At 38.6% G+C, this 18,247-nt stretch overlaps 1 protein-coding gene across 3 annotated transcripts in view; it reads left to right on the plus strand.

The window, feature by feature from the left end:
• FSIP1 (fibrous sheath interacting protein 1) overlaps nt 1-18,247 on the plus strand; it is a 215,925-nt gene that overhangs the window by 58,755 nt on the left and 138,923 nt on the right. For all 3 annotated transcript variants that reach the window (XM_040226965.1, XM_040226968.1, XM_040226967.1), the window contains one exon: nt 8,333-8,473. In XM_040226965.1, the coding sequence (XP_040082899.1) occupies nt 8,333-8,473 (141 nt within the window). The remainder of the gene's footprint in view (nt 1-8,332; nt 8,474-18,247) is intronic.

Below are 18,247 nucleotides of genomic sequence, written 5' to 3' on the forward strand. Positions count from 1 at the left end.
TATTAAATCTCCTGTTGGCATTTCCTCATTTCTAACTAAAACCAGTATTGCACATTGAATTTTCAAGCTAGAAATGCTAGCATGGCAGATTACTTTACAGATATTATTTTTGGGTTGGAATTCTTTTTGAATAATACACTGAAAAGTATCTCAGGATAAACCCTGCATATCTATTCAGTTGATGAATGGCCTCCAATCTATTGCTGAACCACAAATATTCATAATGCATAGTCATGGTGTTTTTACGCTTTCTGCAGACCATTAACTCATCAGTAATTTTTCTCCATGTTCCTTAAGAAAAAAATGTCTTTTAAATGGAATATAAATTTCTATTTTCAACAATCAATTAACAAATGTTAATCAAGTGCTCACTGCATGCAAGGAATTGTAGAGCATTTAAAGAAAGATGAGTCAGGAACATATAGAACTGTGGAGTGAGAAAGCCTTGTTTAAGGTTCTGGCTCTTCCATTTACTGGCTCTGAGGACTTGGGTGTTAATTAGAAGCACTTTATTTATTTATTTTTTTTTAATTTAGATCTTTTTATTGATATATAGTTGATTTACAATGTTGTGTCAATTTCTGTCATACAGCAAAGTGATTCAGTTACACACAGATATACATTTTAAAAAATATAATTAGAAGCACTTTAAACCTCAGTTTCTTCATCTGTAAAATAGTAATGATAATATTATTCCTGAGGGTTCTTTTAAAGTGTAGGCGAGTTACAAGTTAATATGTGTAAAGTACTTAGCACAGTGTCTGACCCCAAACTCAGCCAAAGATGTTATTATTAATATAATAAGTGACTTAAGGAACTTATTGCCTTGTGAGAGGCACAGAATATATATAGATAACTGTGGTACAAGACATCATAGGTAAGAACAATAGAAGGCTATGAGCAAAGTGCTTTGCTGGTTCAGAGGAGAGAGAGAAAGCACATCCATAAGGAATATCAAGAAAGTTCATTTCAAGTGAGAGATAGGAGGAGGAAGAGAAACCAGTGAGTGAGGTAGAGGAGGTCAGAGTCCCTGGAGAAGGCCACCATCACACCACATGAGGTTGAAAACTGGTGAAAATGGGTGAACTCATATTCATATAAAAAGTCCAGATTTCTAGTTTCTTTTGAAGAATTAGAAAATCTGGCAACATTAGGCTTGAAGCCCTGATTGACAAAGTATAGGACTGAGCTGAGTAGCAACTGCTGCTTTCCATGAAGCACAAGTTCTCCAATTCGTTACACCGTCCATCACGCCATATTGTGTTGCCTACAAAATGCTTCTTGCATTTACGTAACTTGCCCAGCCCCTACCCAGGCCATCAGAACGTCTTTGGGTGCCTGTTATTTCATGAGAGATGATGTGGTGGTGGAAGTTGAGTATCCAGATTAGTATGTGGCTTTACCTCCGACCTTAAAGCAGCTTGTAGGATACTAGAGGATAGGACATATAAACATAGACCAATTTGTGCAGTGGGCCGACCATTCAGTGAAAGAAGTACCACAATATGGGAACTTATCTTATGAGAAGTCTGGAAAACTTATGCTGGGGGAGCACAGGGAAAGGAAATTTTGATGAAGGAGTGGTATTTTAATAAGGAGTGATATGTTAAAAATTCATTTGAAAGTTTTAAAATTTTGATCAAGAAAATAGTTTTCCAAACAAGCTGAAACACACAGGGTTTCTGACTTACCTGACTGTGGCAACAATAAGATGCTAATCTGGTAGGCACATAAGCCCAGGATGAATCAATAATTTGAGGGGCTCCAGAGAGGTGACTCTGAGATTAAGGAAGTATGGGTTGTTGTGAAAGGGGCAGATGAGGAATCTCTTCCTTGAGAGTTTGCTGATTACAATGTTCTCATGTAGGTGCCCTTGCTGTTAGCTTCATGGAGACATTTTAAAAGCAGCATTTGGCTTTCACATGTCTGATTTCTTTAGTGTAAAACAAAGCTTGTGGTCACTTTCAGAAGAAAGAATGGCTGCTGTTGCTGTAATGTGAGTAATATCATGTGGTTGCAGTTTTACATCTGCTTTTTATTTTCATTCATCATAGCAAAAGAGAACTAATTGAAGCAATTTTTTTCCTTAGGATCTGTGGTTTAACTGTGCATACCTTTTTGTATCCATCCCCTAACCTCCAACAAATCAGTTATTTCTTTCCACGTACTGTAAATCCCACCATAAAATTGAGTGATGTTCTATAATTTAGTTACTGTATTTCTTGTTTGCAGCTGTGTTACATTCCAGCTTTCTCCAGAAATATCCAAGATATAGGCATTATGTAAGCACTCAGTTTAAGTCCTTAGCAACTGTATTCAATAATAAATTCTATTCAGTTTGGCTCTTGTAAAGAAGTGTAATTTATTCATCTCTCATGCAATCAGTCTTGCTAAATCTAGCATTCCAGTTCATCATTAGATTTTGTTTTCCTGGTTGGGAGAGAGTGTTCAGAAATGGCTCTCATTGACATATAAGGAATTTCTTTGTTCTTAAGTCAGCTAGTTTAATTGACTATATAAAGGTTTTCCTCAACTCGATTTATTTTCTTGTTCTTAAACTGTAGATTCAGTTGTATATGATTTTGATAAGACCAACAAATATTAACAAACATTTGATTGAGGAAAATTGTAGCTGTATTTACCTCTTCTATTGCCAAGAAAATTTTGACCAGCATTTAACTGTTTTTTGATCTCTTTCTGTTTCAATGTTAGCTAACCTTGAGGAAATATAAAACAAGGTTTGATGTGAATCTTAAAAGATGTTTTATTATTGAGTCCAGGAATTTGCAGAGTTCCAATAACAGCCATACTGTTTACTTGACCTCAAATTACTTAACATGCTGATCAAGGTCAGGAACTGAGGAGATTTTTATGTATGTTAGTCACAAGCACAGAAATCTTATTAACTATCTGTTCATTAAAAAAAATATATAGAAGTATGCCATGAGAGTATGGGTTTCTGGATTGAGGAATAAACAGGAAGTTAATTCAGACATCCATGCCTCTGATGCTAACCTGGCAAACATGTACATGTGCAAGCTTAGCCATTCAGACTCTTTGTGACCCCCATGGACCATAGCCTGCCAGGCTCCTCTTGGTCCCTCCTCCAGGGGATCTTCCCGACCCAGGGATCGAACCTGCATCTCTTGTGCCTCCTGTTTTGGCAGGCAGATGCTTTACCACTGCGCCACCTGGCAAACATTCCCAATTATATCTGTGGAATTCTTGCTACCTGTGTTTTACAGATTACTTTGAAGTTTATATTTATATTTCTTGGTTTTTCTATGCTAAGCCTCATGTGTAGTCAAGATTTCTTTCATTTCATGGAAGTATTTCAAAATGATAAAAACAATCTGGCTAAAAGATTTTTTTCTTTAGTTTTAGTACTGCCAGGCAAAAGATCCATCTGATGACAGGAAATAGCAGTAGCCTGTGGAAAAGCATACCATTAACTTGAAAACACAGGGCAAGATGGCTTTGTTTAGGCAGGTTTGTATTTTTCTGGCCCTTAACTCAATGCCTTATTTTCATATCAGATAACTTATGAAGGCGTGAGTAATTTCCTCTGTATTTGGCTTTTAGAAATGGGTTTACTTAGCTTCAAAGACCCCTGTTGGCTCAGTCAACATCACAGATATTTTTCTAAGAATGAACTTAGAATCCCTTGGCAATCAATTAGTCAAATCAGCAAATATCTTGACCTCATGATCTATTCTATTCTTGTGCCTCCTTAGATGTTCTGTGCATATTATAGAGAGCTTTTATGGAACTGAATTTTACTTTAACTGAATAAAGGCATTTCTGTATGACTCAAGAAATAGAGAAACAATATGCACGGTCAGAAAATCTGCTAAAAACTTTCACCCAGAGGAAATCAAGATCTTTCTGATGATCAGGAAAACAGACGGTACTGATTGGCACTTGGATGTGACAACAGAACCTCTCCTGGCTCCACAGAGCTTCTTGAATATACCAGTGTGTGATCTTTGCCAGAACAGATGATTACCTTTTCTTGGCCTCTGCTTTCATCACATGCTGTCTTTCAGATATTTGTACTATATGGTTATGCTATCAGAGACAAAGACTGAGGAAAGATATTATATATCCTTGGCTTTGATTGTGGTGAATTGCAGACTCAGCTTTCAGAACTGGAAGAAGCTTTCTCAGAAGAAGTTGAGACCAAGAAAGAAAAAGTGACTTGTAGAACTCAGCTAAAGTCTAACCTTGAGACAAGTATCTTTTGGTACACAGAGTCATGTTGTCAAAACAGAGTGACGATAGGCTTGGTAATGTTTTGTTTTCTTGAAAATAAAAAATAATTTTTAATGCATATGAAATCAGTATAGGTTTACCGTAGAAAATTCAGGAAATGCAGAAGTGTCTAAGAAAAACAAGGTAAAATCAAGATTTTTACCTTACCTTACCATTTACCATCAAGCTAAATTTCCTTCCAGTCTATTTCTCTACAAGTGTGTGCACATACACACATACATACACAGTTAGAGTTCTGGGCAAGGAACAGAAATTGACCCAGGTTGGATTTTGAAGATAATGAAATGAAGGAACTATTTATAGATTTAAAGAAAGGAGCCAATAAGGGATGCTGGGATACTTAGGGACTAGCACCAGGGGTTAGGGAAAAGAAAAATTGTACTGGAACTTGGGGAGGCTAGAGTTGTGGTAGAAGAATCTGCCATCCAAAATTGTAATCATATTGGGCATGAGCAGAGAATTAACCAACTCCTCCCTCTTCAGCATGACAATTTGAGCTGTTTCTGTGGCAATCTGATGAAAGTTAGAATGTCAACAATGATAGGAGGCAACTTTGCTTATGCTAAAAATGACCTCTGGGTTGGAAGAATTACAGAGACCTGAAGGGGAAACCACAAATGCAGTGATTCTTGTGGCTGGGAATGTCCCTTGCTGAGACCCAGATCATGTACCTATGGAGTCATTTCAACAGATGAGACTTCTATTGGATATGAAATATTTAAGCCAGGGTGGCTTCCTTGCCCCTGTACCTGTATTGTTATGATGTGGACTGCAGCAACAACTCCCATTGGCCAGGGATACCTGGCACTGTTTCCTGTCCTACAGCCTTCTGCGTTGGGGCTTCCCAGTGGCTCAGTGTAAAGAATCTGGCTGCTAATGCAGGAGACGCTGGAGACATGGATTCAGTTCCTGGGTTGGAAAGATTCCGTGGAGGAACAAATGGCAACCTACTCCAGTATTCTTGCCTGGAGAATCTCATGGACGAGAAGCCTGGTGGGCTACAGTCCATGGGGTTGAAAAGAGTTGGATGTGACTAAGCAGCTGAGCACACATGCACTCATCTTTCTGAATTGACTGGCTCCAAGTGTGGCCTCTGTTTGCTTTTGAACATGAATATTCAGCTGAATCTAAGAAAATCCCCTTAATGGGCATGTCAGGGATATATTGCTGCCCAAATCATAGTGGCAAAGCAGAGAGTGGAAGGGGAGAGTACCCCAAACTCTTTTTTTTGCTGTCCTCCAACCTTCCAACACTCCTTCCCAACACAGACTAAACCTAACCACAATACAGAGGTCAGGGAGAAAGAGTGAGTGTCCCAGCTTGCATCAAATGTTCATTATAGTTTATCATTCTGGTCTTAGTAGTAGGCATTTGGCTAAGTGCATGAAGCTGCTCAGAATATTCATGTTCAAAGTTTGAGTCATCATTTTCATTTCTCTTAGGTGGAGACACAGGAGTGGAATTGTTGAGTCATAGGATTAGACAAGCATTTAATTTTTAAAGAAACTGTCAAGCAGTTCTTAAAATGTTTGTGTCATTATATACTGTTACGAACAACGTGTAAGAGTTCGCTTGCTCCATACCTCTCCAGTGTTTAATTTTAACAAACTTTTTCTTTTGTCCTTTTCTAGTGGCTATGTAGTGACCTCCTTGGGACTTTAATTTGCATTTCTCTGATGACTTAATGATGTTGAGGACTTTTTCACGTGCTTATTTGTCATTTATGTTATCTTTTTTTATGCAGTATCTGTTCAAGTCATTTTAAAACGAGATTCTAAAAAATTGATTCTTGTTTTTATTGAATTGTGTGAATTCCTTGTATATATTGGATGCAAGTCCTGTGTCATATTTATGTGTCATATTTTTCTCTCAGCCTGTGGCTTGTCTATTTTCTTAGTGGTGACTTTGGATAAGTAAAGTTTAAAAATATTGAAGTCTGCTTTACAATTTTTTTTCTGTTTTTCTTTTTTAGCCTATCCAATGATTTTTAGAAAATCACAGTTGTAGATTTTTTAAAAATAATGTCCTTTAAAAGATATTTTTTCTATTTAAAAATGAAATCCAGTTTGGGTGTTTTTCAGGTCATCATATTCTATAGACTGTGTATACACCAAATCCATATGTTGAAATCTAATCCCCAGTGTGATTGTATTTTGAGGGGAGGCCTTTGGGAGTAATTTGGTCATGGGATGGAGCCCCCATGAATAGGGTTAGTGCCCTTGTAAAAGAGACCCAAAGAGCTTCTGTGTCTCTTTTATTATGTGAGGACATAGCCAGAAGATGGCCATTTAGGAAGTAGGAAGCAGGCCTTCTCTAGATATGAAATCTGCCAGCACCTTGATCTTAGACTTCCACACCTCCAGGACTGTCAGAAATATATGTCTGTTGTTTATAAGCCACCCCATCTGTGGTATTCTGTAATAGCAGCTCAGACAGATGGAGACGTTGTGTATCTTAACTTCAAAGTGGGCCATAAAATGCTGGATGCTTAGAGCTGCAGGGAGACCTTGGTACCAGCTATTATAGACTCCTCCTTACCATTAGGTTTCCTTCTTAAAGATCTTGTCACTTGCAATTTACTCAGTGGATGCTTCTAGAGCTACCAGAAGCGAGTTCCCTTTGGGGGAAATAAGATGTAAGCGAGTCACTTCTTGAAACTGAGCTACTCTTGTAGTAGTCTCTTCATTAGAGCTTTCTGCAGTATGAATTTCATTAAAATATTGGTGTGATCCGAGTTCTGAGAACTGAAATCACAGTCTGTTGCCAGTGCTGATCCAGCTTCACGGTTGTGCTGGGGACAGGGACACGGGGTGGGACCAGTCACAACCCCTGTCTGGGCAGGGCCCGTGTAGTGAGTGCAGTGAGGGGGCATGTGGCATGACTGGAAAGAAATTGCCTTTACTGGGTGTGTCAGGAGATGTTTTTTTAGGGAAATATGTTTGTGCTGAGCTCAGAAAAGTAGGAGTCTCTATGAGGAGTTGGAAGGAAGAGGCACGGAGAGTGGAGAACTAGCAGTGGGCAGTATCCCTGGAGTTTTGAGTCTGAGACCCAAGCAGCAAGAGACGCGCCTAAAGAGCCATGAAGGAGTGAGGACTTTGTGCTTTAAGTCAGTAGTTCTCGAATTTTTGAGCAGTTGTTTTTTCAGGTGTCCCTAGTTCTTACCTATTGAGTCAGAGTCTCCAGGGTGGAGCCTGAGCCTTTGAATGTTTTCACAGGCTCTGGAGGTGACACAGAAGCACACCGGAGTCTGAAAACTACTAGTTCAAGTGAATGATGAGGAGGCAGTGAGGAAGAGAGAAAGGCCTTGATGAAAAAGGCATTGAAAAAGGAGTTAAAAGTGAAATGGTGACCAACTCTATTTAAGGAATGAGAATGTGGGCAGATTCTGCCTAAGGCAACTTAAAAAATGTCATTTTTGCCTGTTACCTCATGACAATACAGAGTAGGAAATCTGTGGTGGAAATGGAGGAAGTTTAGTTATAGACACAAGACCAGATTTCTGTCAAGAAATATCCATTTTAATTATCTACAAATAATACTAACTTTGGGAGAATATGGTTCTGTCAATTCAAATATTCCTGATAGTACTGAAGCCTAATGAGATACTTCCATTGCATAACGTTTATTCTTTTCAAAGGACATCTTCAGCCTGTATTTGTTAGTTATTAAGATTTATGCATGCGTGTGATGTACTGTGATGACTTTGGGGCTAGATCTTAAAGTTATAATCATTTTGCAGATGAAGAAGTTAAAGCTCAGAGAGGTTTTTTGATTCCCCTAAGGCCATCTCAGTCAGGAACCAGGAAAAGCCAGAGTTCAAAACTCCTGACTTTGAGAAGCCCAATTCTCTTCTCATTGTTGCACAACCACCTCTTGTTTTATGTACAATTGGACCTTCCCCCACCAAATAGGAAGACCTTAGAGAATTATTTCTAAGTATTATTTTGAAGAGGAGGAATATTGTATGAGAAGCAAAGCCAACCTTCAGGGCTCAGTTACTCTGGAAAAATGTGTGATGGTACAGTTTCAGCCTGTGTATGAATTTTTTTTTTAAAATTAGAAACCTGACCTTAATGGTGATGATAGAAATACAGAAGTAACTCCAGGAGAAAAGGTTCTTCAAAACACCAAAGAACAACGGGATCAGCAGAATCGGTTGAGAGAAATAGATGAAAAGCTAAGAAAGATGAAGGAAAATGTGGTAAGTCTTTTTTTATTTAAAGTAACCATTTGATTGTATGAAAAGGTCTCAATTTCCTTTGACTAATTTATGACTGTTTTCATGTGTTACATCAGGAAAACATGGGGATTTGTCAGTAAGGATTTGAATAAAAGCTAAAAGTGTAACTCATAGAACATAAAGTAGTGTTATAATTAATTAATATGACAAAATAAACCTGTGAAATATCTGAAGTCAGAATAATGATCCATATGTCTATATTCTGTGTCTTAAGAGACATAACTATTCTTTTTTTGTGTGGAAAAATTTGGTAGTTATTCTGTATAAGATCATCTTTACATATTGAACTTAAAGCTCAAATACTCCCAATTTTGGTTCATAAAAATATATTATTAATCATTAATATTCAGTTCAGTTCAGTCACTCAGTCATGTCTGACTCTTTGTGACCCCTTAGACTGCAGCACACCAGGCTTTGCTGTCCATCACCAACTCCCAGAGTTTACTCAAAATCATGTCCATTGAGTTGGTGATGCCATCCAACCATCTCGATATCCTCTGTCGTCCCCTTCTCCTCCTGCCTCAATCTTTCCCAGCATCAGGGTCTTTTCCAGTGAGTCAGTTCTTCACATCAGGTGGCCAAAGTATTGGAGTTTCAGCTTCAGGATCAGTCCTTCTAATGAATATTCGGGACTGATCTCCTTTAGGATGGACTGGTTGGATCTCCTTGCAGTCCAAGAGACTCTCAAGAGTCTTTTCCAACATGACAGTTCAAAACCATCAATTCTTCGGTGCTCAACTTTCTTTATAGTCCAGCTCTCACATCCATGCGTGACCACTGGAAAAACCATACTTTTGACTAGACGGACCTTTGTTGGCAAAGTACTGTCTCTGCTTTTGAACACGCTGTCTAGGTTGGTTATCACTTTTCTTCCAAGGAGCAAGTGTCTTTTAATTTCATGGCTGTAGTCACCATCTGCAGTGATTTTGGAGCCCCCCAAAATAAAGTCTGTCACTGTTTCCATTGTTTCCCCATCTATTTGCCATGAAGTGATGGGACCAGATGCATGATCTTAGTTAATATTAATACTCATTAATATTAATACATCCTAAATTCATCTTGAGCCTATTTCATGTTTTAATTGCTTGCCGTTTAAAGATGCATTTTTGCTGATAAGAGAAAACTCTTAAATCAGCTTAAAGACTGTTAGAAATGCTGTGTAATATTGTGATTTTTCCAGCTACCCATTGGATGTTTCTGAATTTTGGCAGCATGTTTAATTTTGGTTTTTAACCTAAAATGAATCATGGCAAGGCTGAACTTATGATTCTACCTACATCGTCTCCCAGGGCTGGTCAATCATAATCGTCAGCAGTATTTACTTTCTGTTTCCTACTAAATCCTACTATCTTGAGTGAACTTCAGGACTCTTTAAGTGTTAACCAGTACTTCTATTTGTGGCTCTGTCTTACCACTGTTCCTTTTGAGTTTTTGAAAATCTTTTCTTTTTTGTCCCTACTTGTATAGTTCTTCTATCAGCATCGTTACCTCCTGTCTAACCTCTTATAGTCTTGTCACTTTCTTCTCTCGTATTCCATTTCATAAGCTGTTCCATGAGAGTAAGTATCAGGTAAGTGACTTTGATTAGATTCTGGTCTCCTCAGAGCTCTTCAAGTGTCCACCAATCCTGACCAAGGTTCTTCACCTCTCACGGTCATGTCCAGCTGAACTGCTCTTCCTATTTGCCGCTGTGGGCAGCAGCACTGGCTCAGGCTTAAAGGGTATCTAGGTCTACCTAATAAGAGTCAGGGAGAAGGCAGTGGCACCCCACTCCAGTACTCTTGCCTGGAAAATCCCGTGGACAGCGGAGCCTGGTGGGCTGCAGTCCGTGGGGTCACTAAGAGTCGGACACGACTGAGTGACTTCACTTTCACTTTTCACTTTCATGCATTGCAGAAGGCAATGGCAACCCACTCCAGTGTTCTTGCCTGGAGAATCCCAGGGACGGGGGAGCCTGGTGGGCTGCTGTCTGTAGGGTCGCACAGTCGAACACGACTGAAGTGACTTAGCAGCAGCAGCAGCGGCGGCAGTAAGGGTCAGGCAACTGCATGGGCTTCTCTTTGTTATTCATGATTTGTTTACTTTTCATCGGAAATTTAATGGAATTATGTTTTAGGGAAACCTCTATTCTTGTTTTCTGAGGGATGTTTTTTTCTCCTTGAGACTGTTGATATGAGTAAAAGAAGTAGGAATGTTTAGGAAGTACAAAGGTGTTTCTGGCTAGTAGTTGTGGTGGTGATTGGCATTGCAAACTTTGATGTGGTAAATAAAATGTTTGTGATTTGACTGGTTTTAAGAACAGTTGGCATTTCTCACCCTACACATGCCAGTTCAAGGCAGGCAGAGCCTGTGATTATCCATGATTCAGTTCTCCTGATTTCTGACCATTTGTCTTATGCCATGTCTCTTATCATTATTTAGTTTTTGACTGAAAACCTGGCTCCTTTAGAAAATCTTTCATTTCATTCCAATGTCATATTGGTGGTTGGCTAGACTTAAAGAAATATGATAAATACCAAGAGTTGCTTGATTATCTAAGTGGAAAGGAATAATATGTAAATAGAGAAGGGCAAAAAAATGAATAGAGAAAAACAATTATTGTGTTCCTACTACATGCCAGGGACTGTTCCATATAGTTTACAATTTATTGACTTATCTTCACAACCACAGGGTGAGGTAAACACTACTATCCTCATTTTATAGATGAGGAGATATAGGCATGGAGAGGTTGAGTACCTTCCTCAGGGTTATACAGCTGTTAAATAGAAGAGAAAGGGATTAAGTGGTTAGCTTCTAACAACCGTGCTACACTGCCTTTATGGCACTTATTTGCTTTTCTTTTCTGATTAGCATTATTTTTTGTTAAGTAAAATGCGCAAATTTATTGTATTTACTAGCATTCATGGGAAAAATATTTAGAGCTCTCATGTAAATGATAATTTCATGATTTTCTGTTTTATGGTCAACAGAAACTGATATCTGGCAGATAAAGGCCCATGAGTATTGATCTGTATTGTCTTTATGTTTTAATTGCTTAGTGTCTCATAATGTCCTATGAAGCATACTGTGTACTTTGTGTGTACTTCTGAGGGATGATCTTGGGTCTGTTTCAAACTCTGTGAAGCCTGTTGTACCTCTTAGACTTCTAGGTACTTTGTGGTTTGGGAAGCTGGAAACTGGAGTCTTTGTTTGTGTTGTCAGTAGCCTGATCTTTTGCTTTGAATAAGTCACTTAGTCTCTTAGAGACTTAATTTTATTACTTTAAAGTCGAAGGAGTGGGGCTAGCTGGCCTTTGCCCTTTTGCATATTTATTTTTAATGAGAGATGGTGTTACTTACAGTGTCTAAAGCTCAGTTTATGTGCTTCCTAACGAGTGGTATTAATGGGTTTAAATCTTCTATTGAAGATTCTTTTGGAAATTAAGTAACTCTTTAGGAGAACCTGCCACTGTCATTTACGTATGTGCTGTGCTTAGTTACTCAGTCGTGGCCGATTCTTTGTGGCCTCATGGACTGGAGCCTGCCAGGCTCCTCTGTCCATTGGGATTCTCCAGGTAAGAATATTGGAGTATGTTGCCATGCCCTTCTCCAGGGGATCTTTCCAACCCAGGAATCGAATCCAGGTCTCCCACACCCAGGCAGATTCTTTACCGTCTGAGCCACCATATGTTAGCCTCTTACCTAAAGACAAGAGACTCTTGTTTTCTAAATGATAGTTTCTGTAAATGGTTAATTTTGCAGTTTGTCTTATTGTCTCTGTTGCAATGGAACATTGTTGCAAGATCAGTGATTTATGTAAAAGAAGTAATCTGTGGCCATTGAACTGGTGATTAAAGGATCAAATCTACACCACTCTTAGAGAAAGAAGGAGGAAAGAGTGAGCTGAATGTGAGCAATGTCGGCGCCCTGTAGGGGCACTGCTGGAGCCGCCTGGATCCCAGGACCTATTATCAGTGAAGGCTGGAAAAGTGATTTAATCCAATGTGTCTGATGGTAGCCTGAGGCTGGAGATGCACATTTGCCATATTGGTTAAGATTGTGTGAGGCAGTAGGATTTGATTTAATCTGGAGGTGGTGGTGATATTGGTAGCAGTGGATCTAGCTCTTAGGAGCTAGGGGAAGAAGATACTATGAAATGAGGGTGAGGCTCACAAATGTAATATGAAATTCAGTGGACATACAAGGGCCTGAGTACCAGCTCTGTAAATAGAGGAAGAATAAGCCATGGCTGCTAGAAGCAGCATAGATAAAACAAATCTTTAGGGTTTCCTCAGTATGGGAGAAGGCAATGGCAACCCACTCTAGTACTCTTGCCTGGAAAATCCCATGGATGGAGGAACCTGGTAGGCTGCAGTCCATGGGGTCGTGAAGAGTTGGACACAACTGAGCGACTTCACTTTCACTTTTCATTTTCATGCATTGGAGAAGGAAATGGCAACCCACTTCAATGTTCTTGCCTGGAGAATCCCCATGAACAGAGATCCTGGTGGGCAACACACCATGGAGTTGCAAAAAATCAGACACAACTGAGCACAGCACCTGGGTATATATTTGGAAAAGATGAAAGCCCTAATTTGAAGAGATACGCACACCCCACTTGGAAACAACCTAAATGGCCCTTGATAGATGAATGCATAAAGGAGATGAGGTACACTGGAATATTACTCATCCACTAAGAAGAATGCAATTCTGCCATTTGCAGCAGCATGGATGAACCTGAAGGTTATCATACTAAATGAAGGAAGTTAGAGGAAAAAAAATATCATATAATATCACTTACATGTGGAATGGTAAGCCGTGATACAAATGAACTTATTTACAAAACAGAAATAGACTCACAGACAAAGAAGATGAAATTATGGTTATCGAAGGAGAGAGGCGGGAAGGGAGGTATGAGTTAAGAGTTTGGGATTAACAGAAACATGCTGCTATATATAAAATATATAAACAAAAAAGACATATTGTATAGCACAAGGAGCTATATTCAATATTGTGTGATAGTATGTGATGGAAAAGAATCTGCAAAAGAGTGTATATCTTATCTGAATCACTTTGCTGTACATCTGAAACTAACACAACATTGTAAACCAACTATACTTCAGTGAAATAAAAAGATGGCTGGATGTGGATGGTGTAGGTCAGTTTCTCTAGCACAAGTAAGCGGCTTATGTATGGTGAGTATGTGAAGGTGCTGTGCTTTGGGCTCTTTTTCACATGTAGGGGAAGGTTCGTGCTGAGCCATTCACCTCTCATCTAGTTGATTCCCTTTGGCTTTGGCCATGATCTGTCAGGCAAACTACTTGTGTGGAGATAATTTGAGATGATGGAATCAGGAGGAAATGGAACTAGCCATACTCATAGAATAGGCAACAAATGCCAGAAGTACCCTCTCCATCATTTTTCATATGGTGCCCTCTGGTACCTTTCATCGCTGACTTTCCCGTCTAGCTCTGAGAGTGCCTTTCCCTTGTTTTGGTGCTCGCTAGCTTCTCTGCCCACGCTGCCGTCTAACCCCACTTTGCTTTACATTACCCACCTGGGTTATAGTCACGTTACGTAAGCTTCTATACGTGGGACATAGTGGTTAAAAGCCAGACTACTTGGGTTTGAGTCTCAACTCTGTACTTAGTATCTGTGTGATCCTGGACAGGTCTCTCGACCTCTCAGTGCTTCAGTTCCTAGATGTGTGAGATGGGGATAGTTGTAATTAATACTTACCTCATAGGCTGATATGAAGATTAAATTAGTTAACACATGTAAAATGCTTCAAACAGGGTCTGATACATTTCAAGTGCTATGTAAATGTTGTTAGTATTATTGTTATTATTAACATTATTAATATGGCATTTACATAAGTTTGTTTCTATGATAAGGATGAGGCAGATATAGTACAGAGGATGAAACTGAAGATGGAGAGATAAGCCTTGGAGAAGAATCAAGATACCCTTTTCCCGACTTAGGATGAAACCAGGGAAGGATGGCCTAGAAGGGGAGGTTCAGAGATGAAGAGAAGGTGAGAGTGGTCATGCCCGAATGTTCTCTGTAAATTAGAGGTCAAGCCATATGGTCAGGATAAGGGGTAGAGTGGTATAGGGCCTTGAAGTAGGGTAGGAAAGGATGGGAATAGACCTTATGTGGTTGAGAAGGAAGCAGTAGTGAATCGTGATGACCGCCCAGCAGAGATTGGAAACCCTAGCTATGAAATGGTGCCTGCTAGTAAGACTTGGAATCTTCTCTGACGGCCCTCTGTAGTCCACCAGAAATGGAGAAAATGGGTTGTGAATCGAGCAGGGTTGAGGAGAGGTTGGGTGATTGCATTGGAAGATCAAGGAGGCAAAGGGAATTGGAGGTACCTATGAGACCATAACTAAAATAAAAAAAAAAGAAACAGGTGACTTCTTGGCAGTCTAGTGGTTAGGACTTCACCTTCCAATGCAGCGGGTACAGGTTCAGACCCCGGTTGGGGAGCTAAGCTCCCATATGCCTCAAGGCCCCAAACCAAAACATGGAACAGAAGCAATATTGTAACACATTCAATAACAACTTTGAAAATAAATAAAGGAACAAACACACACACACACACACACACACCCACCCACCCACCCACCCACCCACACCATGGATAGCAGCTGGCACCCCTTTGCCTTCTTCAACCTGGTTTCAATAAGTTATCTTTACTGTAAGAGAATCCTATACTGCCATCAAAAGAATGAGGTACATCTATATATCTTAGAAAGATGTCTGTGATACCATAGGAAGGAAAAAGAGTCTGTTTCATAAGACAATGATGAGTATTATTCCATTTTTATAAACAAAGCCATGGAAAAATCCTAGGATGATATATATCAAATGTTTAAGAGTGTTTTTTCTTTTAGTGTGGATGGGATAGATGGGGAGGTAAAAAAGGAAATTCACTTTCTATAGCATAAGCTATTGAAAGGGATAAGTTTGTTGGGTTTTTGAGTGATTTTTATATTATTTCTCATACTTTTATGTTTTAACTTATATGCTTGTTGCAATTGTAAACAGAATTAATGTTTAAAAATATGGAATACATTGATGCATACAAAAGATTGCTACTTATTGTCCTTCAATAGGTGGTATTTATACATTTAGAAAAATAGAATGGGTCATCACAAGTAATAATGTTCAGCTTCACTAGTGATTAAAGTTCATATTTAAGCAACCATTAGGCACTATTTACATTTATCAGACCAGAAAAAACATTGGTAAATGTGATATGATCATGTTACTATAGAGAGCTGTGGAGGTGGGTACAGTAATATTTGAACGTCATTGGTATGAATGTCATTGCTGAACGCCATCGCTCAGTCTCTCAGTTGTGTCCAACTCTTTGGCACCCCATGGATTGTAGTCCTCCAGTTTCCTCTGTCCATGGAATTTTCCAGGCAAGAGTACTGGAGTAGGTTGCCATTTCCTACTCGAGGGTATTTTCCCTGCCCAGGGATTGAACCCACATCTCTTGTCTCTTATGTCTCCTGCATTGGCAGGCAGATTTTTCTGGGAAGCCCAGTTTTTAAGATTGGTTGCTTTCCTTTTGGAATGCAGTGGTTCAGTTGTTATTGCAACAACTATTATACTTTTTATATTTTTGATCTACATAATTCTAAAGAATGTTTTAGAAATATTTCTGAAGAAATAACACCCAAACCAAACTAAAAAAGAAATAACTTAAATGCTCTCAAATAGAATGTTAAAGCATTTGTACAACCTTAACCCATTTAATGGGCTTTCCTGGTGGCTCAGAGGTTGAAGTGTCTGCCTGCAATGCAGGAGACCTGGGTTTGATCCCTGGGTCGGGAGGATCCCCTGGAGAAGGAAATGGCACCCCACTCCAGTATTCTTGCCTGGAGAATCCCATGGACAGAGGAACCTGGTGGGCTACAGTCCACGGGGTCACAAAGAGTCGGACACGACTGAGTGACTTCACTTCACTCACTTGTAACCCATTTAATACTATCATGGGACTAATAAAATAACAAGTATGTGGATTTTGTCAGTAAAGGACTTTTGATTGGAAATGAGTTTTATAAAACATAAAAAATCTAGGAACTTCCCTGATGGTCCAGTGGTTAAGAGTCTGCATTTCCAATGTGCAGAGTTTTAGTTCCTTAATCAAGAAACTAAGATCCCACATGCTGCATAACACAGTCAAAAATTAAATAAATAAATGGAGAAAATGAATTTATTTAAAAAAATTCTAGATGGATTCTAAGTATCAGCTATAACTACGTAATGTATATGTATATATACTGACAGTTGTCTGAAGGGAAACACATGTGTTAATAGCTTAGGTTTATTTTTCCACTTTGTATTAAAATTTATTTACTCCTAAAGAAAGAATCATAATTGAGGCAATTTCTAATTTTCTTGTTTTATTTATATACATTTTAATTCTTTAATGTAATGATGAACTTTTTGGGTAATTTAAAGAAATAATTCATGTTTAGTCTTATTTTTCTGAGGTATCAAGTGTTCCATTGTGATATTAAAACTAAGATGATGTTTTAAAAAATAAAGAACATCTTTAATTTCTAGGATTAGATAAAAATTCCTTTAATGAAGTTGCATAATAATTCTAGCTTTCACGAAAGAATTCAATTTTAGTTTTTGCATTTTCTAAGAAAGAGTAGTCAATGTAATCTATCTCATTTACTCCTTTAATGATAAAATTTTCTCAAAGATGTTTTGTTACTATTGTCAGGAACTGCTTTCCATGGTTCCATTCATTCTAAATACACCGACCGTACTTTTTACGTCTTTATTGTGTCTCTTTTCGAATCTCAGTTTGAACTTAATTTATTTTTTTCATCATTTGGAAGTCTCTACTATTTCTTTCTACATTCTTTTGCTTTTTGGTTTCCTGGAAACCACTGAGCCTGACCTTGTCTGGTGAACTGCATTGTCACGATTGCATCAAAATGTTTAGTACTTGAAGTCTTGTTGCTGAGCATTGAAGATAAGAATGCAGTTCACAAAGGGTGATAAATCCTTGTGTTCTGATTCTTATTTCGACATGCTCTTGCCACTTAACCTAGTACAAGAATACACAGACCCCAATCAGAAGACTGGAAGGTTTCTTCTGCTCAGTGAATGGATGGAGGGTCTACCTTCAGTTGCTATAAACATGCCATAGAATCAGAATTATAGAATGTGAGAGCTGAAGGGGCCTTAGAGGTCACGTGGGCCAGTTCCATGGATCAGAAACCAATGCCTTGAACAGCTAAAGGATTTTTCAAAGACTCACAATTAGTTATTGATAGACTTGAGCCAATCCCCAATTCTTTTGACACTTAAACCTGTGGACATTTCATTAAACCCAACCTCTCTAGGTCACACCTGTATAGTTCAGTCAATTTTCAGCTAAGGTTTGGGGCTACTCACAAATGTGGGCTTTATTCTTAAACTGTTCAGCAGTCATTGTTTATACATCTTTTCTGAATTCAACAGAACTCCAAACAAACCTAACATGTTTGTGGTTAAACTAGAAGACTAACTAGTAAGCTTTAGTATTTATACATTAACTAAGTAAGGCCTGAGTTGGAAAAGTAATTACACTTTTTCTTTGGTGTCATTGTTCAGAACTGTAGGGTTCATTTAATCTTTATATTTTCATTTGTAATAGCTTTTAGGAAGATGGATAAAATAACATTGACACATTAAAATTGGTATTTTTTTATAGCTTATGTAACCTTTGTTTTTCTTCTGTAGGTGA

Source organism: Oryx dammah, unplaced genomic scaffold, assembly GCF_014754425.2.
Source record: "Oryx dammah isolate SB20612 unplaced genomic scaffold, SCBI_Odam_1.1 HiC_scaffold_26, whole genome shotgun sequence".
In the NCBI taxonomy this organism is placed as follows: Eukaryota; Metazoa; Chordata; class Mammalia; order Artiodactyla; family Bovidae; genus Oryx; species Oryx dammah.